Source organism: Chaetodon trifascialis, chromosome 2 (genome assembly GCF_039877785.1).
Source record: "Chaetodon trifascialis isolate fChaTrf1 chromosome 2, fChaTrf1.hap1, whole genome shotgun sequence".
Lineage (NCBI taxonomy): Eukaryota > Metazoa > Chordata > Actinopteri > Chaetodontiformes > Chaetodontidae > Chaetodon > Chaetodon trifascialis.
Window position 1 is genome coordinate 17,325,517 of NC_092057.1, and position 24,251 is coordinate 17,349,767.

Genomic DNA, 24,251 nt, shown 5'->3' on the forward strand with positions numbered 1-24,251 from the left:
TGTGCTGGTAGATAGTGTATTGGTGTCTCTTTGTGTGAGTGATGCTTATGCAATACCAGTGGAAGTTTATCCTGTAGCCTCACAGAGGCCCTAGACTGACGACAGTGCTGTATGTTATGTGTTCTGGGATAGGCTGCAGGCCCCTATCACCCTGCACAGGATAAGCATGGATAGGAACTAAATGGATAGATGGCGTTAGTGTATCGAAGGTAACTATTATGTCTGTGTACGTGCTTTTGTATGTAATTACAGTACTTCAAAATTTGTTTACAGCAATAATACAGCATAACGCACCATCAACAGCAAGCCTTATTTTCTGAATATCCAAAATGTTTTAAAAGGGTTTTGAGATACCTGCTTCTGAGACTTCAGCTGCCTCTGTGACTGCTTTAAATTGCACTTTCACAGCTACAGAATTAGAACCTACAACCGTGAAACAAACCCTCTTTACTCTTTTGTCTTCTTTTTCACAAGAAGTTTTACCTGTTATTAAAATTTAAGTAAATCTGCTTGGAATTATTAATGACGATACATTTTTGAAAAGGCCTGGGGAATTTTGTTGTAGTTCAGTGGGTTTAAAAGGCACATACCAAGTACTTACAACATCGCGGTCTGAAATATGCTCCCTTAACTTTGCTGCATGAATTTTCCTACTATGTTCGCTGTCAACTCCAAGTATACACTTACAACTCGCAGCGACTGCATAGTCCACGCAAGGTCGACACAGAAGATGACGACTTGTGAAGTCCTGTCAAAGAAAACTTGCTGGAAAATGCAATTTCCTATCTAGGTGAAATATCACTTTATGCATTTGAAATCCAATTTTCACAACCCAGTTATTTTCAGGTATAGTTTTGCTCGAGTCTGACAAAAGGTTTTAGATAGCTGGCTGCTAAAGAAGAGATTTCAAACTCCTGTCCTGACAGACGCATGCTTTGTTTGGTGTCTGCAGCTACAGAGACACACGACAGAGTGAGTGTGTGTATGTGTGTGTGTGTGTGTGTGTGTGTGTGTTTGCTGTAAATATGTGTTTGAATGAATTAAGGCAGTTTGCAGTCAATTTGTTTTCACTACAATATTATGCTAATATTTCCAATTTCATAGTATTCCAAGAAACGCATTAACACATTTACTGTAAGTAAGAATATTAAGAAGTGTTTCCTCACTACGTTGACCTTAAGCGCATCAAATGAGATTGGATGACACGTTAATGAAAACCTTGAAGAGTGACCCCACCATAAAAGAGGCATGCATAGATTAGGACCATCTGTAATCTGCATGTGTGTGTTAGTGTGTATAGTTGTGTGTGCTTGTGGGTTGCGGTACTTGTAAACATCCGAACAGTTCAGATTTAGGGCGAGATGTTTTTAAGCCCTTACAGTCAAACCAAGACAGAGGGAAAGACAGGAATCTGTTTGTGTAAATCTCAGTTTAAGCATCTCATTGATATTCCAGAAAGCTGTTGTTTAACACATTACAGAACTCACAGCTAACTTTGATGGGTGGCTACGCTATGCACCACCTGTGTTATTTTATTTGAATGCTATTTAATTGACACTGAATATCTAATGCTGTACAGTGTGTGCAGGATGTTTAAACTTTCATCACCTGTGAATATAAGTCCATCCTGTAGATAAAAGTTGATCAATAAAAATACTGTCAGACACTTAGAGGTGAAAAGCAATGAAGAATTAACCCACTTAAAGAACAGAAACTAGAGGAGTTTTGTCTAGTAACGTCCCCTGACAAATCTGACTGAAGGCTGAGGAACAAGTTGGTAAACAAACAGCCAAGAACACATACTGCCCAAGGTGAAGTAAGTAAGGAGGGGCATGAAACATCGTGCCGTTACATATTTGTCTTGTAGCGATGAACACATCTGTTCTTGTTTGTGTACATGCTTGCCGTTCAGAATATTGCATCTGTTTATTTGTCTTGTTTATCTGTGTTGTGTTGCATGTATGTGACATGAATGTGTGGTATAAAATCAATTCATATCAATTTTACATCAATTATCATTGCTAGATTAAAACGAAAGCAGAATATCTGCAGACATACAAGGCCACCGTCGGGAGGAGTATGTAACATTGTGTTGAACCTGAGGGGAGATTGTCGATTGCGTTATGGTACAAAGTGAAGGATGTTGGACAGCACAAAACATGATGATGGTACTGTTCTTCCAGTACAAACAAAGCTGTCGCAGTTTCTAAAAATGTCAGATGAGGAGCTGAAGGAAAAGTCAAAAGAAAACACAACTTCATTTGAAAGAATAAATGCACTCGGACCAATGGCAATGAGGTGACGGAAAGGCAGAAGGTGCTGATTTTGTGCATCAGGGTGCATGGTGCAAAGCAGTCAGGTCAGCTGTTTACAGAGAGTGGCTGGAAATGTTGTTTAATTGGCAGTAATAAGCTTCCTATCCAAAAGTAGCATAAATATTAAACCGGCATCCATAAAATCAGCAAAAGACCAACTTAATGTGCATCTTACAAGGTATAAATTCTGATGGAAATATGCCATTAATCTATGGCTGATCTATTTTCTATTAGCTATTTTCCATCCATCCAGTGGAGCAGAAGGTTCATGAAAATGTGTATAAAAACAGGTGGATGAAAGCATTACTCCCCCGTCTGTCCCCCTCCTACGGCTGTCATGCATGGCAAGCCACCAGAAAATACAGCAAAAACTTGTAGGTAAGAAAAAAACATGACTGCATCTCAGGAAAACGCCTCTTTGCACCACGCACCCGTATGAAAAACAGAGCCCAGACAGCAACGCTTTCTTTGTGACAGGAACAGACAAGTGCAATGGGACATGTCGCCTTATTTTAATGATGGCTGAGCTGATGTGAGAGAGGCCACCAATCATCATGACCTTGGTTGCAGTAATTATACCGTATCACACTTAATTAGACTGTGAGGTATGAATCAAATCCCAGGCAGGCACACTGCCTGCTGTAAGAGTGTTTGTGAACAGCACTTACCACTTTGGGCTTGAAGGGCGGCTGTATCTCCCTGTTCTCGAGGCGTTCCCAGTCGATACGTCTGAAGAAGGCGTGTTCTCGGATGTCCCTCTCTCCCTCAGGGCCGCAGCCCAGACGTTTGGACGGGTGCTTGGTCATCAGCTGCTCACAGAGAGAAACAACAAGGAGGACACAGAGTTTGAGCAAAGAGACTAAATTGCGAAGTACAGTTGTGATTCCTCTGACAGCCAGATTATATTGATTCTCTGCTCTTTACAATGATGCAGGCTTTAGGAGGGCCTCAAATAAAAGAATAAGAGAAGCACAGTGTGGAACACACGAGTCACAAACGTTTTTCATTGACTTCCTCGCTTTTTTCTGTAACTGGGGAGCACTTTGACTGTTAAAGCATCAGGAAAACTCTCACTCTCCCACTCTGGTGCTCTTTCACTGATGTGTTCAGTATTGTTATTCCACCTCTTTTCTCAGTCAGCAAATGACAACTAAACCGATGGGTCTGAAAAAGACTGATATAATTAGAGAAGTGCTGCTACTTCCATTTGCACCACACGCACAACACTGTGTGTGGACACTGTTTGTTAAAAAGCAAATCAAAATAAATGAAGGAGGGACCCCCAGGCAATAAAAACAACAACAAAATCTGTCCTTGGTAAATTATGTAGGGGCCCAGTGGTATTACATAAACATAATTGCCAAATAATGTGTAATTTAGTCATTTAAAATGTTTGTTTGTCCAGTTTACTGTTGCATAAACGGAACATGAGTTTGTCTGAGGGGGCAAACAAACGGGCTTGTTCACAAATTTTAAATGCATTAAAACAATTCCTGCTCATAATGGAACATAATGGCTATTTACATAAATATTTAGCATTACCACTCCCACCTCAGAGCAGTGATTTGTCCTGACTGAATTGCTAAGGAGAGGGAAAAAAAGCAGTTTGGAGAGAGACAGAGAGCCTGGTGGGTTTAAGTATTGACAGTCCAAGGACAAAATGACTTATTCATGCACTGGAATCTGAAATGGAAATGATGTTTTGTTCGACTCAGCCCGTTCAGATGCTTAAATAGGCTGGCTTCCTGGCTCTGGTATTGTGTGCAGTGTCTGTTGTTTAAGCGGTGTGCCCACAGTGAGAGTACTGCAGCACCTCTGGTTCAGTCCCCGACCTGTCGATGCACACCTTCACATGCTGCTCAGTCAGCTTGGCAGTTCTCCTGGATTATATGACACGTTAAGCTGTGTGTGTTTTGTTATTATTACACAGAGCGAAGAATCTGTGTTAGGCTATCTTACTGCAGCCTCTGACCAAAGGCAGACGCACGCACGCACGCACGCACGCACGCACGCACGCACGCACGCACGCACGCACGCACGCACGCACGCACGCACGCACGCACGCACGCACGCACGCACGCACGCACGCACTTAAAGTAGCCTGGCAGTAAGGTTTCAGGACTAAACTTTACTAAACTCAGTTTTTGTTTAGTGATGACATTTCTTGTTAGCTTTATTGTATTAAAGCGGTATTTATATTATTTTGGGAGGCATGCTTCTTCATGAGAGTTTGATAAGAAGATTGAAACCAGTCTCTGTGAGTCTAGGCTCCAGATTACACTCCATGGCACCACTGCATCATTTCATACATAACATGGTTGCATCGGTTTGTTTACTTATGTTTTTAAGCAACTTTGAACTTGTTTTTCTCAAGAACTGATTGGCAGCTGAGGAGCCTTTCAGAGTGTCCTTTCTTTTGAGTGACTTTGTCCAGTGCACATAAAAAAGGGGGAAATAACCTCATATAAAATTCAAGCTATGAATCATTTCTGCTGCCTGAGTCTGCCATCATTCTCCCTCCCGAGTGTTCAGCTGCGCTGTGCTGATGCGACAGAACAGATACACTGTATTACATTGCATAGTGTGTCTTTTGATATGTTCATCCCATATATGTCAATATGCTGTGATAAGACAATCTGATAGGAATTCCACTATGATCAAGTGTGTTTTTGCATTGTTGTAACTAAACAGCCTAAACAGACCTTCTGCTGGTAAGAAGAATGGACATGCAGATGTTGCTGCAGTTGTTCTGTCGGGGTTTATCACTCTTTTATTGTCTCTTTAATAGCAGCTGCAGACTTCAAAAAGCTGTTTTGAATATTCCTCAATTCAAATATTACTTCAATTTATTTCTAAAGTGTCCTCATTACCTCTTATCAGTGTTGGGTTTTATGCTTTTTTAGCAGCCAAACTGATATCTATTTGTTTTTGTCTTCTTCCTCTTAACACAGATGCACGCACACACGCACATGCACTAGCAGTGGCAGACTCTTCCCGAGGACATGCTGACAGGCACTTCGGGTGAAACTGCTGTCCACAGTATGTCCTGGATACCACGGAGCAGAAAATCCTCCAAGGGCCTGAACTAGGCTTACAATATTAAGTGAAAATTTCTGCCACTCACACTTTTTCTCTTACAGTTGTTGTTTCATGAAACATCAGAAAATAAGGACAAAAACATGTGCAGTTACAGACAAATGAGAGTAAGTGAGAAAACATATCACTGCCAGATTTTCTATTTTCTATTTCTTGGTGAAAGATATCATTTAAGCGAGACATTAAACGGCAAACTTTTGCCAGTGTTGAATTTCTACTTGCAGGATTTTTGCAGGCCAGCATTTCTGCAGCAAGCCCCTTCTACATACAGTACAGGCTGTTGGGCTGGGCCACATCTGAACTAGCAGAGTGCATCCAGCTGGCAGAGTGCATCAGACAGCTGTTGATGAGGAGGAAAAAGTCATTTGCAGCTTTCTGTCTGTTCACAGGACTGTCACCGATGGTGAGAATGCATCCTGCTGCAAACACAAGGCTGTCACCATTAAAATGACACACCTTACACATCTGAAGCCTGAAACGTCCTTGAATCTGACTGAGCGCTGGCCTGCCACCCTGTCACGTTTCTTTTTTTTTTTTTCTGGAAACTTGAGCTCCTTTGAGTTACTTTGCATAAGTGTGAAGGATAATCCTGAAAAAAGAAAATGCGGTGCTGAAGTTTCATGGAGAACATCTTATCGTTCTGTCTGAAGAGCGCTAACACTCGAGTCTCAGTGGTTCCACCACATCATGAAGTGTCAGCAAAAGGTTTAGCTGCATGTGTTGAGAAACTGCACGTAACTTGAAAGTTTCCCTGCTGTTTCTGCTGAGAGCATCAAATTGTTGGATTTGATATTCTGGCGAGAGGGACGGCGAGAGCGAAAGTCGGGGAGGTGGAGAGAAAAAGAGAATGAGAGTAGATGAAATAAAAGAGTAAGCAGATGGGGCCTCTAAGTCAGCAGGGAGTGTGGTCAGGTAAAACTGAGAGACTGAGTACATCAAGGCTTTCAAAACAAACACACTACCACCATCATCATCCTCTAAAATCCAGTTCGTTTGATGCAATGTGAGAGAACAGGGGCAAAACATCAACGACAAACCGCACCTGTGCACAAAACAAATGGGTTTAAAGTTGACCTTCTCTGCAGACAATACAACAGAAATCTCTTCCAGTCATCATAATGATCTACAACAAGACTCAAATGGACGAGCCTTAGGTAACATCCCATTACTTAGATGAATATGTATCTACATCTGTGACCTACTTATACTTGTCATTGGCTGTACAGTAAACATGGGCTTGCTCAGAGTACAGATTGTATGAACAGTTGCAAACTCTATCAGTATACTGAGTTACTAAGCTTGCACACGACAGATATATTGTATAATTTGTTCTCACTGAGTTCCTTGTATAATCCTCCTTCTATTATCCATTGCTGCATCAGCATCAGTTTTCTCTCAAAATCTGTTCTTCCCCTGCTCCGCTCTTATTCTCCTCCTCTTCCTACCCTTTCTTTATCCTCCGACCACTCTTTCTCTTGTTGTTTCTTCCCTCCCATCTCTCTCTATCTCCTCCTTTTGTGGGTCAGGCTGTTGGCAGGCACTATGTAACCATTAAGAGGAAGTGCTGCAGCCATGCCAAACAAGGGTTGAGACAGGGACTTGGGCCGAGACCAGGACACACACGAACACATGTGCACACACACAGCCAAGAAAGATGAAGGAAGAAGAAAAGGATGGGAAAACGAAAAACGGAGACAAAGAGAAACAACTTGAGTTGAGGAAGGGACAAGGAGCCAAAACGTGTTACTGCACAGCTCATTGAGTTTGAACTGCCTCTGGACAGAAATAAAACTGCTGCTTTCACTATGAAATTCCTTGTATGCACACATGTACACAAATGTGTGCCTTTCTGTAAGCCTTGTGAGTATTTCTGGACATTTCAAGAAAAACAGCATTTATATACACCTGCTTTATAATCTATGCGTCCTTGTTTCTCGTTTTCAACGGGCTACACTGAAAGCTCTGCTGCCAGGACTTGAACTTGAGTCCTACTGTAACTGCCAAGACGTGTCTATGATGGGAGGTTACAGTCAAATATATTTATATATGCACAATTCCTGCACATGATATTTTGCCTTTGCAATTCTGTGAAACAATAATGAGGTGCAGACCACAGATTTCACTGAGTTTCAGTATTAACACACAACTAGTTAATGCGACCTTGTTTATGCACCGTATTATGCAATGTATTTTTGCTGTTGTTGTGATGTTGTTGTACTGTTATGTGCTCGATGCCGCGATTTGACCCTGTCTAGGCGAGGTCTCACTTGGAAAAGAGGTCTGAATCGCAATGTGACTTCCACCTTATAAAAAGGTCATCCATGTTTCACTGAATCCGTTATTTGCTTTCAAAACATTCTGTTGTTTGACTTGCACTGACCCACTGTACTGTTCAGCTCCTTCTGTGTCTGGAGATCCAGCAGCCATATAGTTGCGTGGAACAGCAACAACATCTCTAAAAAAAATTACCTGATCTTGCAACTCAGAACGCAGGTCTGTTACCTCTCCCGGTTAACACCTCACAGCAGATCAGTTTAATGTAGCTGGTGTCCTGTAAGCTGCACCACCGGTTTGACAGCGGAGGCAGACTGATGGCTCAGGATGGAAAAAGCATTATTTTGTTGTGATTTTGATCACATGCAGGTGTAACTGATTCATAGGTTTGTAAAGGCTCTTTTGATTGATGCATTAAATCCTGCACTGATACAGTTTTGTATGAATGAAATTTTGCACTACCTTGTTGTATTGTTAGAGTTAAGGTTAGCGTCATCACTGCTACTAGCTATGTTTACTGTAATATCAATACTGACAGGTGGCCGCTGTCTAAATGTGGCTTGTCAATGCAAAAGTGAGCATGCTTTGTTGAATAATTCATGATAGTTACACTTGCTTGATTTCCTTTTGACTTTCTGACCTTTCCGAACTCTTTCTAGTCCATTTTCTTTTAGAATCATAACTTTACTACTGCATGAGCGCTAAGTGTATAATATCCTGTATGCTAGTTTGTTAAAGACCATTTGCTGTCATGCATCCTGGTGATCGTTTGCTGTAACAAATGACACATTGTGGTGAATCTGTTTCTCCTCTGCCGGGGAAAGTATGGGTATGATACCTAACAGATGGTCTTAGAAGTCACAATTCTTATACATCTACAAAATTCTGTATCTTTTCTACTGTGCAGCTGGATTAATTCAAACTGTGGAAAACGGCTACTTGCAAGCAGTATATGGATGACCTGATAGGTTTCCCTCCCTGTTTAAATAATGCACATGTAAAAGGCACAGAAATTGAGAGGGAGGAGGAGAGGCAGCTTGTAGGTGAGTTCCCAGACAATATTTCAAACAAAGCCTAAAGCCTGAGCCTGACAATAAGTGGAGCTGGACTTCTCACTTGTTACGTCTAAACCCGGAAAGCTAAAAAAAGCCTTACAGCCGTCAGTGACACAGCCTGCCTGAAGGTTTTGCAGCCCTCCAACAAGAAGTTCAATTTTTTTGGCTTCAGTGAGGAGAAACAGAGCTTAAAATGCATATTTACAGGATTTTCAGGGCAGGTGGGAAACAGACCGAGTTAAAGAGGACAAAAGACTGAAGAGGCAGGTTTCATATCAGATGGATTATGTGTGTTTTTATGGATGTTTGTAAAGCAGAAAAACAGAGAAGAAAGTGCTCCACAGACAGCAGGTACAATGTCAACCTTTTATGAACACCAAACAGATTCACCTATCATTGGGTTTATTTGGCTAAACCGCACAAGCTGGTTTATAATGTCACCCGAATCACTGATGGCAAAGAGCGCCCACTCACCCCTTTGCAGACGGAGACAGCTTCTTTGGACAGGGACTTGGGGTAGGACACGTTGTGCTCCATAATGGATTGGAACAACTCATCTTCATCCTCTCCATCAAATGGGGGCTGGGGGAGGAAAGACAGAATATTAAGAGAGTGACAAAGTGGATGAATAAGTGACCAGATTTAGTAAAAACATTTTCCCTGATGAATATGTTTTCCCTGATGAATACTGAAAAAGAGGGCAGAAAAACACAAATTTGACTAAACAGGGTGCCAAAAGGAAGAATAGAGGAGAAAAAGGCAGAAAGAAAACAACAAAGAAAGGGAGAAAACAACAAGGGGCAGTGCTGAATTGGTGAAAGTTTCACAGGAAGACCTTGCAGGGCAAATGGAGTGGATGACCCAGCTTTTTCCCTCCTCACTGGGTGGTTATCATCAGTAACCATAATGTGGGTGTTTTGACAGTCCATAAAATGAATTATTCGTCATTTCCACTCCACCGGTCCCTTCAGGTACAGATAGCCTGTCTGCGTCATGCCCTCTTTACCTGATTTCACACAAGGTGGGGGGAGATGGAGGAAGGGAACATCTGAGTAGATGGAAACTGTTAATTGTTGAACAGCTGACACTTGCCCTGAGTTCCATCTGCATGTTTTGCTTTGCTGAGGAGGAGCTTTTATTTGCATGCAGCTTTTGGCCTTTTGGAATGGAGGACACTTCAAAAATATGTTAATAAGTCATAAATGTCTTGACAAGTCACTTAGTGCCGAGTCCTGGAGACATGTTTTATTGAAACCTGTCAAAAAAACCTTCTGATGGGTGAGTTTATTATTATTTCTTTTTACTTTTCAAAAGAGGACATGTTCAAAATATAACTTACACCAAAATGTGCTTCTGTGTTGATGCGGTAACTTCTGTGTGTAGCACAGATGACAGCATAAAAAGCTAATGCTAGGCTAATCTGTACTGAGGTCACATTGTTCCAATCTAAGCACCACACAGAGCTTCTTCTTCACCTTGTGCTAGTTAACCAAACCTCAAAGAAGCAGCGGGAAAGTAAGCTTCCCAAAAGGGTTAGTGGGAGCACAAAGAAGTGCGAAAATTCAATTTGCTCAATTCAATACAAATTTGTTATTTGTACAGCAACTTTCAGAAAAGAAATGCAGCTCCTGTAATATTGTCAGACTCACTGCAGACAGTTAAAAGCAGGTCTGCAACAGATCCAGAAATAGTGTCTTTTTTTATTCTAAGCATTCTTCTTCCTCGCCAAAACTTGGTGCTTACATTATTAACAGTGAAACACGGCCGCTAACAGTGCAGTCAGATATTCAGATGTAATATGCCAGTAGCAGCTAATGTACCCTCAAGCCACTCTGTCAAGCATAGATGAACAGCGTGCTGCAGAGAGTGGAAAGCTCATTTCTTTCAGATATTTTCAAATTTGTACTTTTCAGCTGCACCGACACTGAGTGACATCGCTGAAGGCAGTTTATCATATTGTGCGCAGCTTCCTCTGTTATATGTGTAAAATCAGTGGAGTTCTTTTTACTTTACTTTTTTTCTTTTTACTTTTAACCTCTCTGCAGTTCAGTTCCAATCAGCCATTTGTTAGCGACTACATTTTAAGTGTGTATAAAAGCCTTCTGGTCAAACCAGGGTCAAAAGTAAGCTCAGCTGACAACACTGAAAGAGGGCGAAAGGTTACACCAAACAGGATATGCCCTATGATTCAAGGGTAGATGGTGGTTTTGTGTGTTTATATGTCAGTGTTTATTATTAGTTGGTGCTGGTGGGAAGGTCTTTAGGAAGCACCACCTGAGTACATTTAGGCCTCTGCAGAGCCTTGCTGCAACTTCAGTGTGGGAATAATGTGGCCGTGAGCAGTCTGTGAGCAACCTTGTATCTGTGCAAAGTTATCTGCATAATCTGTTGCAGGCAATTACATAAGAACTGCAAGTGTGTGTGTGTGTGTGTGTGTGTTTATGTGTGTGCACACCGCTCACCTGTCCTGCCAGCATTTCGTAGAGCAGAACTCCATATGCCCACCAGTCCACAGAGCGTCCATATGGCTGATATGCAATGATCTGTTGGAAAGAAGAGAAAAATTAGGAAATAGGGCATCATAAGCTGCAGAAAGCGTCAGACAGACTGTGATCCAGTATTTAAATACTTTTGAAAAACAAAGCATGTTACCACTTTCATATCAGTATACTACCTGCCTACAAAGGAAATCTGCTTGTTGACAATGTAGGGCATCATAAACAGCAGACAGATCACAACATACATGTGATCACTCTGGACCTGTACATTAAATATGAGGCTAGTCACAAATTCCATAAATATTTCAAACCAAGTTCCATCACTTATTATGTATACTGTTACAGTACCTCTGTCTGCATTGAAAGCACACATCACTAGATCGCAAAGATGTACCCCATAATGTACTCACAGTGCACAAACTCCCCCTGTGTAATGTAATATAGTCTTATTTAATCCATATACTGAAAACCTTCATACTGATGTTCATATCACATGTGTGATCATGAGCAGGTCTCCAACAAAAGCTTAGTACATTTAGCAGAGCATACACCTTCTTCTGTGAATCCATGACAGGACAATTTCAGAAAGTCTTGGCAAAACACTCTGTGGGCCTCGACCCAGCAAGGTTACATATCTTTGCCACTGCTTGTCTCATTTCTATGTAAATCTAAATGACTGCTATAGTGAAGCAGCTCAGCAGCTCTGAATGATAAAATTAGTCAATGCAACATCAAACGTTGTTCACAAACTGTGCTTTCCTAACTGTCCTTGTTAAGTTGCCAACTGGTAAAGTGGGAGACATTTTTTCCATCAATGCTTTTCAGCCAACTGTGCCTCAAAACGCTCCAGACACACGCATATGAAGTTTGACAGCAGCCTTGAAAAATCCTGCTTCACGCAATCGAAAGCTCACAGACGTGCTTGCTTTGCTCCCGATACTGTGATTTGACTCAGACAAAGAAAATGTATAAAGCGAGGTTGTGACTACAGCTGTGACCAGCCAGAGATGCTGGATGACCCAGGCATCATACATTTCAAATCACCTGCAACAATTACTTTTGCCACGGTTCAGCAAAGAAGATAGGAAGTGAGAGATCTCTGGCAAGAAGCGAGCATTTGGTGCGTGGGAAGGGAGTAGATAACAAAACCCAGAAAAGACTCGCTGTATATCATTTTACACGACACAAGCACCTCAGAAAGAAACAGCTCTCATAGGATGATGTTTTGCTGCAGCTGAACCTGAAAAACAAGCTTCACACTTTTTCCACACAAAAACAAGTCAGAGATAAACAACAGCAGAGCCATCGTGAAGTAAACTCTTCCATCCGTTTGTCCAAATGTTCCGATGACTGACAACACAAACTCTTTCATAAGCGGCTGAATTCACTTGGTTTTTCTTCATTTTTTAGTGATTAAGGACTCAAAGTGATTACTGATCTGGGATATATGGTTTTAGGGAATGAATTAATCATATCTAAACCCTGTCTTTCAAAAAGCTTTTGCAACTGCTGCTAAAGTTTAGCTACCACTGCAAGTATTAATATCTAATGTCTAATGAAGAAGGTTATTAGACATGATTTTCCTTAATGCTCATGACTCATAGTTGGGCCAATTGTATACCTGGTACATCTTTTACGTCCAAATGCCACAACAGAGAAAGCAATAAAGAGATAAAGGAATCCTCAATCAACTGTGAGATTTTCTCTGGTGATTGAGGGCTTCCTGTTGGTTTCTCTGACACTGGTCAAGATAAGTGTGTTCATCAGCTCTGATCCTATTCACACATAATTACACTTCACACCAACTCACACATCTCTCTGGAGCTTCCTCTGCCATGTAGAAGCAGCTGGTGCAAGCAGGCTCACATACAGCACACAAGCACGTATGTTAAGACCATGCATTCACGCACACACACACAAGACATACAGGACAGTATGGTGACCCGCACACACAAACAACTCCAGGTGTTTAACAGCAGTTTTGTCATGCGTTACGCTGCTCTATGATCTTTGCTGAGTAACATCTGGCCTCACACATGCTGCCCTGGAACGCTCCTCCAGCTTAGCTTAACATACACTCATGCACAGGTCAACATGCTGCATAGAAACTCACATGCATATGCACACATATGAAGCACATGAAGCACACACACCAATGTGCCCAGGTGTGTGAAAGCAGATTTATTCTGTATCACTCTATAACCTTTGCTGTGTAACACCTGACCTCTGCTTTGCCCAGTGAAGCGCGCGCGCACACACACACACACACACACACACACACACACACACACACACACACACACACACACACACACACACACACACACACACACACACACACACACACACACACACACACACACACACACACACACACACACAGACAAAAACACCTCCAGCTCTGCACTCTGCTGTCATGATGCTGTCCCGAGGGTTGATGGGAGCCGGCTGGACACGCAGCGCATCCACGTGTTAACCCTCATACGCACAAAGGCAAGCATGTGCACGGACTTGCATGCACATACACTTATGTGTCTTTGAATATCATTATAACTGTGAGAGTTATAGAAGCAGAAAGCATTTATGCAGCACACATTTAATGTCACAGGCTGTGTGACTTCATCAGTTCTTCTTCAATACATCACATTTTTAAAATAAAACATACTCTGAGGCTAAGTCTGTAGCCTTATACTTCTGTCTATCATGTAACCATTTTACTGAGTAAAACTGTTGACGATAAAACATCACTATGGTCACAGACATCTTGAGAGGAATGTGCAAGTGTTTCATTCCTCTTCAAAGCTGAATGGGCATCTACAGTCCGACAGGCAGGTCTGTAAATGTGCACTAAAAAGCAATTAATTAATGTTAATAAAAGAATGTGGTGTTTATTTTTAGAAATTATATTCTGGTGCAAAACATTGGCAAGAGCTTTGCCAATGCATCTCAAATGTTTAGTGCTAAATATCTCAGGTCTGCGCTTTAGAAAACAAATGATCACAAGTTCAAACTTTCTAATCTAGAATGCAATAGAAAAGGAGGTATTTTGGATGTTTGCTGTCACGTGATTATTTTTCCACTGTCTTTTCGTATGTGAGAGCCTCTTATCACATTAACTCTATCCTTGACCCAGGCGGACATGCTTCATGAACATCAGATGGTCAACTACATGTAAACGACATACAAACCTTACATAACCTTTCACACGCCTAATGCTTAAAAGGCCCTCTTGCAGACCCCCCTCCAGGTGTCACAGCTCTAAACAACACAAAAATGAGGGCTGTTTTACTTCTCCTGCTTGGCTGCTGCCTGTCTGGAGCAAACGTCCTGGGGCAGAGGTTCACTGCCATCACACATATTCAGGACGAGACCGCTGAAGCAGACGGCTTCACTCTGCTCACAGAGATGATGGCTGTTTTGGATGAGCAGAGAAATGAGCTGCAACACACCAAACAGCAACTGGTGCAACTTCAGAAAGTACAGGGTATGTGTGGTAGCCTGGCTGAACTATGCAGCATCTTTTGCATCCGCATTGACCCTCCAAGTCTTCTTCTTCTTTCTTTTTTTTTGTCTTGATGGCAAATATAGTATTAGGAATTTCTGTTTCATATTCAATACTGAATTGTATAATTTCTGTATTTTACTGTATAGAACAAACATGTGTGCAGACTGCGGCTGACAGCCAGATGGAGGAACTGTGGAATCAGCTGGATGCACTGAAGAAAGGATATACAGGTAGAATAGTACATGTTTTATAAAAGGAACATGTTTGCATTGGAAAAATGTATAATAACTACGTAATCTTTCATCTATTTATCAATACATCAATCTCACTTAGACGTTCTGTGTGTTGTCTCAAATCTCTTAATTTTTGGGTTGAGTTGTTATGTTTGTTTGACCCTGCATTGTTTCCATTACGTAAAAAAGACCACGAGGCCAGGCTGAGAGTCAGTGAGATGCAGGAAGAGGAGCAGAGGAAGCAGGTGCAGCAAGTCGTGCGGCAGTACACAGGTATGACATATAAACTGAGGCCCCTTTTAACACACATAATCAAAACAAGAGCAGGAGGAAGCAGGAGAATATTGTATATGTTCAGTAGTTAACATTCCTAAATGTAATCTAAATGTACTTGTTTTTGGTTTTCATTTGTTTATTCTATTCACCTTCACTCAACCCTCACTGAGCAGAACTGGAGGCCAGACTGAATGCCAGTGATTTGGAGGGTCAAAGCAAACGAGTGCAACAACTGCAGAGGGAAAGTAAAGGTAATACAACAAGAAAGTCAATTATTGATGGCCAGCAAAGTGGATTTCCTCCTCATCTCAGCTCATCTAATCTCACCTCATGATTTATCTCTGACTGGATGCTTGAAGTCATGCAGTATTTATTCCCTCATCTTCAACAAATAGAGCTGAACGCCCGACTGACAGATCTCGGAAATAGGCTCAGAGACGTGGGCGCAGAAGTGAAGGTGCTGCAGGCTGCCGATCAAGGTAATTACACTCATACTGGATGGTTATCTGCATCAGTGTATGTACAACGTATTTTCAGTAAAAGGTAAAAGGACTAGTTTTTTGCTTTTTATTTTTCGAAAAACAACCAGAAACGGCTTATATGTGAAATTTTCTGTGTATTTCATCTTTTACTCCTCTATGTATTGACCAGATGTGGAAGCCAGACTGAACGCCACTGATGTCCAGGCAGAGATGCAAAGAACCCTGGTGGCACAATTACAGGTGGAAATTAAAGGTACATTAACACATGTAGAGACTGTTGTATTCGTGTAAGTGGCCAACAGGCTAAAGACTGCTTTGGTTTAAATCTGGTTTTAAGTGGTTATATTTGGGATGTTTTCCTTTCATCATTACATCTGTCAGAGTTTGAGTCCAGACTGGAGGTCAGTGAGAATCTAGAGGAAGAGCTGAGTGCCCGGATTAAAAATGCAGAGAGAGAGGTGGAGGTGCTGAAGACTGCTGATCAAGGTATATATTTCCTTGTGATTCAGTAAACCTGACTATGTACCCTTTAATCTCCCTTCTCTAATCATTCTGATTTTTCTCCCACCCTCGCTGAGCAGAACTAGAGGCCATACTAAAGGCCAGCGACCTGGAGGGCCAAAAGACACGAGTGGAAGAACTGCAGAAGCAAAGTAAAGGTAATGCAACAAACAAGTCAATTATTAATATGTAGTAATGCAGACCTCTTCTCCCCTCAGCTCATCTAATTTCACTGTGATTTATAGTTGAACTGAATGGAAAATCATTCCGTATTAATTTGCTCCTTCTTACAAATAGAGCTGAACATCAGACTGACAGAGCTGGGCAATAAGTTTGGAGATGTGTACATGGATGTGAAGGCACTGCAGACTTCAGATCAAGGTAGATGAGGTGCATTTTTACCACATGGGAATGGCCCAAAACATACAACCTTAGATACAAGATATCACAGTTGTTTTGCTTTTTGAGGAGTAAGATCAGAACATTGATTTTGCAGAATTATCTGTGTGGTTGATGATTTTATTTCTCCATGAAATGAGCAGATATGGAAGCCAGACTGAACGCCACTGATGTCCAGGCAGAGATGCAAAGAACCCTGGTGGCACAATTACAGGTGGAAATTAACGGTACGTTAAGACGTGTAGAGAGTGTTGTACTGGTGCACCACATTGTGAGAAAATTCATGTGAATATTAAGTGAGCTGTCTGAAACTGTTGACTGTTGAAACCGACTGTTAGAGTTCGAGTCCAGACTAGAGTCCAGTGAGAGTCTTGAGAAGGAGTTGGTGACCCGGCTTGGAAACACAGAGACAGAGGTGGAAGCGCTGAAGACCGTGGATCAAGGTAAAGCCAGAAGGCCTAATACTGTGTGAATTCCCTCTTTAGGTGCCATATGGGGTACAAGATATTCATATATAGATTATTTGCAGCCCCTGATGGAAATTTCTGATTTTCACATGACTTTTTCATAAATAAGTTTGAGCATTTTCACCTATACTTGGTTTATTTAAGTTATTTATCTCAGAAAAGATTAACAGACCAGGTTCCACTCTAGTTGGGCTGAAACTACACCATCTAATGCAGTAAATGAATGAAAGAAATCATGATGGATTTTCTTCATATTGACAGTCTTGTAATAGAGGGGAAACCTTTCCTCTATTTAATCTTTCATCCCTTATGTCCTCTAATCTGATGTCACCAAGAATAATAACTGAACTGGACTCATTTTTAATGTTCCAGCCTTCATATTCTTTGTGTCCCTTCAACCAAAGAGTTGAATTCCAGGTTGTCAGCCAGTGAAAGTCTGACCGAGGAGCTGAAGATCAGCCATGAAGTTACACTGAGACAAGTGCAGGCACTCAATACAACTGATCAAGGTAAAGAGACTAAAGACATGCCTGTAGCACCGAGTCTACACTTTAACCACACTTCGCTCATCATGATTATTTAAATCAGCCTAATTAATGGCTTGATAAGGCTTACTCCTCTAATCTATTCCAATAGAACTGGCAGCCAGACTGGGAGCCTCTGAGAGCCTGAGTGAGGAGCTGCAGATCAAGAGTGCAGATGTGGAAAGGGAGGTGAAAGCTCTCAAGACAGCTCATCAAGGTAGAAAATTGCATTTGATTATGAATGAGTGAGTAATTAGGTTATTTGAGTGATTGAAACACTATGTACCATTTGATTTAATTGAGAGATAATGGCTGATTTAATGCAGCTTCTCCTCCGTCTCCTATTTTCCACCAGAGCTGAAGTCCAGAGTGGAAGCCAATGAGGGCCTGGCCAGGGAAATGTACACCCGCCTTGACATTACAGAAACAAAAGTGGAAGCAGTGGAGAAAATAAATCAGGGTAAGAAAATACCTAGAATAAAAACTACATGTATATCTACCTTGTTATCATTTACTGCTATCATTAATAGTTCATATGGTTTTCAATCTCGCACACTAATCCCTCAGATTTGGAGGCTAGAATGAACGCCGCTGAGATTCTGGGTCAGGAGATGAAGTCAAAGCTCGAAAGAACAGAGGCTGAGATGGAGGAACTTAAAACAGCTGATCAAGGTGAGCAAAATATTACTGATCCACTGTAAAATCTATGAACATCTGTACTGTTACATTATGACGTTGGCTTTAAAGATTTCTGTTGTATTTGCTCCTATTTCTGATGTGTTTACATGACAATATTGTTTCGAAGTGTATTGTCGTGATAATTGTCTTTTCTATTAACATTTTTCTCCTTAAATTTAAAAAGTCATTATTAGGATTTTTGTTGTCATGCATCTGACTTTATTAAAAGTGGCTGATGTGTTTTCATAATAGAACTGGAAGCCAAACTGGAAACACATCAAACTGTACAAGAGGAGCTGAAGAATAAGGTTGACCAAACAGCTGAGGCTGTAGAAGACGTGAAGACAACAATGACCGAAGGTAAATAAGTTTGTACATCAACACGGGAAAGATAAAGTTTGACTTAAAGTGTAAGCCAGGGAGATGGGATGCTATGTGTACCTCCATGTTTGCCTTTAAGAAACTAAAGCAGCTGTATTTATACACAAAACATACACACTGGTTTACTGTAGCTTTAGAATATTTTAAAAGAATTGTTTGTTTTTGTGTCTTCTTTGACAGATAAAGTGGCTTTCTCAGCTGCACTGGAAGAGAACCAAATGCACATAGGGCCATTTGACACTGAGACCACTCTCATCTACAAAAAAGTCATCACCAACATTGGTGACAGCTACGATCCCAAAACAGGTAATGGGCTGAAGGAACCTTCTGAGTAATCATGGAGTTAATTTACAGCAGCCTTGTTTTTCTCATGTGAGCTCATTGCCACATCCTGTCATTCAAGAGCATCTTCTAAAAAACAGATACAACACTCTTTTGTCCACACTGCATGCACATAATCAAAGCGCTAATTTTAAAATGATGTCCTCATTCTCTGTTTGTATATTCAGGAGTTTTTACAGCTCCAGTGAGCGGACTTTACCACTTCACCCTCTACTCTCACGCTAACGGAGGAAACCCTAGTTTCTTACTCTTGTACAAGAACGGTGAGGCTGTTGTGGGCACCGCTGAGCACCCGACTGCCTCCGATGTCACTGATAACGGCTCCAATGGGGTGGTGCTGCTTCTTCAGAAAGGAGACCTGATGGATGTGCACATGGAAGCCGGGTCCTGGGTCTGGGCAGACAGTGATCGCAACCTCTGTACTTTTACTGGCATTCTGCTGCACAGTACGCTCAGTGATGTGCCCAAAACCATTCTTTACTAGTGCAATATGAAATTCACTCAAACAACGCCTAGAAACAGAAATAATTTATACTACGTATTACTGTTCTACATTTCATTTGCATTATTCAAGTTCGAGTTATTTGTAATTAATTTGCACTTTATGGCTGGTTAAGACATCATCTACATCAATCTGTCAAAATGTATTTATTTTGAAAATTAACTTACATTAATTCATTCAAAGATATTATTGTGATTCTACAAACACTGTCACTTTCATGATTATCTCGCCTAAACATTTACTGTGCATCTCAATAAAAATCCAGTAAACTGTGATTGAAGTCATGAAACAGTGACTCTCCAGCGCTCTGCTTGATCTTGACCAAACGTGCTGTTAAGGTACTGCTGCATCCGTGAAAGTGTCTAAGCTCGTTGAGATGATATCAGCATGAAACAAAATAAGGATGACAAACATGTTCATGAGAAAATGTGTTTAAGACTCTGCGTCCTGATGTGTTTGTGTGAAAGCAAACAGCCTCGGGAAGGTGAGAAGTGCTGAGCCTTAATCCTCGGCTCTCCTTAGCTCTTTGGTAAAAGGCAGGAAGATGCACTAGGGAAAAGCCCCCTCCCCTTATCTTTCTTCTCTGTTTTTAATTAGCCCAAGGGTCAAAGACTCCATGGTGAGGGAAACCTCGAATTGAAATCCCTCAGCTTGCCTGCTCAAATCCTGCTTCCTGCAGGAATCACGCCAACCTTCAGCCTGACCTGACAGTTGCCAGTGAATTCAGCTACACACTCTGAAGGTTGCGTTTCACATTAGATTTGCACTGCTGCTGCTGAGATATTTCAATATGTATGAGGAGGGATAATTCCTTATCCTTGTAAACTAAAAGTGGAACAATCTTATGGGGAAAACAAATACTCTTACTCGCTCTGGATCGTTCTACTCACCTCCAAATAGAAATAGAACAAATCTGAAGCAAAATACTCTAAAACAACAACTCTGAGCAGTTCAGACATAGCATGTCTTTAATGAGGATAGTCAAGCTCTTTAATACTCAATTTGCTCAGAGGAAGCACTTTTACAGGGTGACAGGGTGAATCAGGCCAGTGCCAGACAGCCCATCATCAGCGACCTAATGTGGCATATTTGTTGCGCTGTGTCACTGAGAATTGACCTCAGAGTCTCTCTTGCAAAACTGTTCGCAATCAGGGATTTAACCACGGAAAGCATGTAGACCCATCAGGTCAATATAGCAAAGTGATCTGCAGCCCCATGTCGGTTTGTGTCATGGGAAGGAAAACAGAGAGGAAGGGAGATAGAAAGGGGCAGAGGGGAGGAAGACGGCATGAAAAACAAGGAGAGAGGACATATTTTATTTACAAATGCTAAAGATACTGGAAGTTACTATTATTGCCTTAAATGTAAATGACCTTTGCATGGATTTTCATCAAATTTTCCAGACATATTTATTGTCCCTAGTGGATGAATTCTAATGATTTTATTGATCTCCTGATTGCAATCTAGTGCCACCTGTAGGTCAAAGTTCTTTTTCGGTGAAATATCTCTCAGTCGATGGAATGGTTGTGTCAACTCGAATGACTTTACTGATGCTGACTTCTATCTGGAGCCAGCAGAGGCCCAACACTTTAGGTTAACAATAAAACGTCTTGACACGAAATATGAAACATTCATATTCCCCACAGAACAAACTGTATTAACTAACTAATATCATTGGCCAGTATTTTAAGTTGTACAGTATTTGTACTTAATTTGTATTTTGGTTTGGACAATCCCGTCATCCACAGCTGTATTTTCTGTTTAGAGCAAATTAGCAAATGTTAGCATCTTAACACGCCAAACTACGATGGTGAACATTACCTGCGAAACATCAGTATATTAACAATTTTATTGGACGCATGCTGACTAGGTGCTGGTGCATGATGGTAGACTTCTAAAACTGCAGCAAATCCCAACAAAAATTCTCACATCTTGGTGATTAAAGCTAGACGAGAACGGATCAAGTGTGCAAGACAGAAAGACTTTTCTCCAAACTAAAAACTTAGATTTGAGTCAACTATAATTTACTGCCGTATTCTCATAATAGTGTTAGACTTTCACAAACATGTTGTTTCTCAGCTGTCACTTCTTGCGGTGGAGAAAATAAACACAAAAGAAAGTGACTTTAAAGTCAGAAGAGGGTGGAAGAGTGGGATTCAGAGTCAGTGAGAGTGGGGCCGAAAAGAAAGAAAAAGGAGAGAAAAAAGGCGAGGAGGACAATTAGAGTTCAGCAAGAAGCGACTGTTTAGATCAGTTTCAGGCCATCCTGCAGAGCGCTGCGCTAATGTGACGCTGCTGTGACTCGCTGCCCTTGCCACCCCATCGCCTGTCTGCAACAACACCAGAGGACATTTACGGTTTCAGGCACGGTGACCTTCGTGCTCTGAACCAGCATGTCGAGCCCAGAGCTTCATCTTTACACTTATGTACCATGTACAGATATGCTTGTTTGCTTGGCTATATGCATGAGGCTGATATATACAAAGAGGGCTCTCTCCTTTTGCCAGGTTGCGAGTGATGGAAATAGACAAGCGCGACCTGTGCCTGACATTCCCTGCTCTCATCCTGTTTCATTTTTTATTTATTGTATGAAAGCCTCTGGCCAGTAGAGCTCTGTTGATTCACTGCAGCACATATGTGTGTATGTGCGCACAGTGGAAGAGATTAGATTAAAGGAGATTTTCCTTGTGCACGTTAATCTTTATATACACATACCAAATTCTCAATATATTAGTTCTATAATATCTTTGTTGAGCCAAAACATGTTTCATGTGCCTGCCTGGGTATCTGTGTGCATCTGTGTTTATTGGTGCACATGCACTCATGGGCTGAACAGTCTGTGTTTTTGCATGTGTATATCTGTATGTGTGTGTTTTTTTTGTGTGCATGTGTGTTGGCATCGCTGCAGACATTTCTCTCCCATTACGCTTAATGCTACATGACAGTTGTGGATCAGACTGCTAGCTATTCAAGGCTACTCTCTTCACCACACACACATACACACGCAAGTACTAACCTCTGCTCCTTTGAAGCTCATCCTACAGAAACAGACAAAAACCAAGGCAGTGTGGTTGAACACTACAGCACCCAAGAGTACCCTCATGACCAATACTGTTACAGGGTGCTACGTGAAGATCTGCCTCTTTATTGTCATTGGAGAAATGTGAATGCAGACACAGCGTGCATCAGGCCGTGCTTTAGTGGTCTGTTTTGGAAAGAAATTCCTCAGTTCTGTATGTGCTTGTTGTGGTTGGTTTCATTCCCTGCTTGCATTACTGTAACAAGCAGCTCTGGGGTTAACGTGAGCGTCCCACACTGCAAGTAGTGCTAAAGATGAACAGCACATCTTTCCATGAACTGTGTCTATAAGCTTTGTTATATATTTAACTGTGAGTCTCAAGCTGAATCTGAGATAGACAAACTTAATTTCAGGAGTAAAATCGGTGCAGTGCCCCTTTAAAGAGGAAAATCAACTTTACTAAAGCTGCTCTGGCATAATTTTTCATGCAGTTGCACATCTTCAAATAACAGAAACTGACAGTCAGGTGTTATCAAGCTGCCGAACCTGAGGCAAGTCAGCTGTAACAATACACAGGGGACTGTTTTAGGACATTTCTACGGTTTCTGGTTCAGATAAGATACTGATACACTGAAATTACATTTATTTGGATTTGGAGAGTTAAGAAAAATATCCATATCTGTGTAGATAAGTGGGTTAACTGTCCACATACAATACCTACACAGGTCAGACCAGGATAGCCTAAACGTACATAATGCTATACTTCTATATAAGGCAAAATACGACACATAATTACAGATATCAATACGCAAGTGAACTATAGCAGTATGTTTTGGATTATCGGTGATGCTGTAACGTATTTCTTTGCATGCATCATGTATATCCCTGATCCTGAAAAAGTTCAGGGACGCTGTGCAAAACATAAATAAAACAAAATGTGATAATTTGCTCGTCCTTTTTGGCACACACTCAACTGAAAACAGTACAATGACAAAATATTTAATGTTTAACCTCAACAGCTTTTGATTTTTGTAAATATATGCTTACTCTGAATCTGAAGTTGGGACAGGAGCAGCTAAAGACTGGGAAAGATGTGGAATGCTCCAAAAACACCTGTTAGGATCATTCCACAGGTAAACAGGCTCATTGGTAACAGGTGATAGTATCATGATTTGGTATGAAAGGGACATCCTCAGTCGTTCACAAGTGAGGATGGAGCGAGGTTCACCACAAAGTGTCTAAAGGATTTTAATGAATGGTCTTCAGAACACTTGGATTAAAAATAACCACAAAGGGAAAAACACATTGAAGTGCACCTGCAGTATCATGTATAAATGAACTGCATCAGAATACAAATATGCACTTGGAACCCTGAGGCAGAGGAAAGGAAGGGAAGGTTATACCAACAAGCTTAATATAAAGGATGTGAAAAAGCTAGAAGATTTATCTAGTTCCTCTACATACTGAAGTTTAGGAAATAAGCTGCCACCCAAAACAGTTTTTCACGCCTGTCATCGTGTCTGCAGGATGTTTGCAGGTTCATGCTCTCTGCATTTCTGTCTCGTTTGCTGTTCCCTTCACACTTCCTCTTTTCACCTTCTTCTTCCCTCCTCATTTTTTTCGCACTCCTGACTCACTTTTCTTGCCGTGGTTGAAGTGATTTTGTGAGACTACTAATAGCTCTGATCTGAAAACAGCGGTTTC

At 41.3% G+C, this 24,251-nt stretch overlaps 2 protein-coding genes across 3 annotated transcripts in view; one reads left to right on the forward strand and one right to left on the reverse strand.

The window, feature by feature from the left end:
* prkcaa (protein kinase C, alpha, a) overlaps positions 1-24,251 on the reverse strand; it is a 138,886-nt gene that overhangs the window by 11,838 nt on the left and 102,797 nt on the right. For both annotated transcript variants that reach the window (XM_070972151.1, XM_070972142.1), the window contains exons 14-16: positions 11,203-11,283; positions 9,215-9,322; positions 2,984-3,124 (exon numbers count right to left, since the gene is read on the reverse strand). In XM_070972151.1, the coding sequence (XP_070828252.1) occupies positions 2,984-3,124; positions 9,215-9,322; positions 11,203-11,283 (330 nt within the window). The remainder of the gene's footprint in view (positions 1-2,983; positions 3,125-9,214; positions 9,323-11,202; positions 11,284-24,251) is intronic.
* LOC139349039 (restin homolog) lies at positions 14,512-19,813 on the forward strand. Its single transcript, XM_070989494.1, has 16 exons — positions 14,512-14,722; positions 15,166-15,249; positions 15,648-15,731; positions 15,904-15,987; positions 16,116-16,220; positions 16,316-16,393; positions 16,533-16,616; positions 16,778-16,861; positions 16,973-17,077; positions 17,506-17,610; positions 17,738-17,842; positions 17,981-18,085; positions 18,193-18,297; positions 18,556-18,663; positions 18,865-18,990; positions 19,194-19,813. The coding sequence occupies exons 1-16, from the start codon at positions 14,512-14,514 to the stop codon at positions 19,508-19,510; spliced, it is 1,890 nt and encodes a 629-aa protein (XP_070845595.1). The 3' UTR covers positions 19,511-19,813.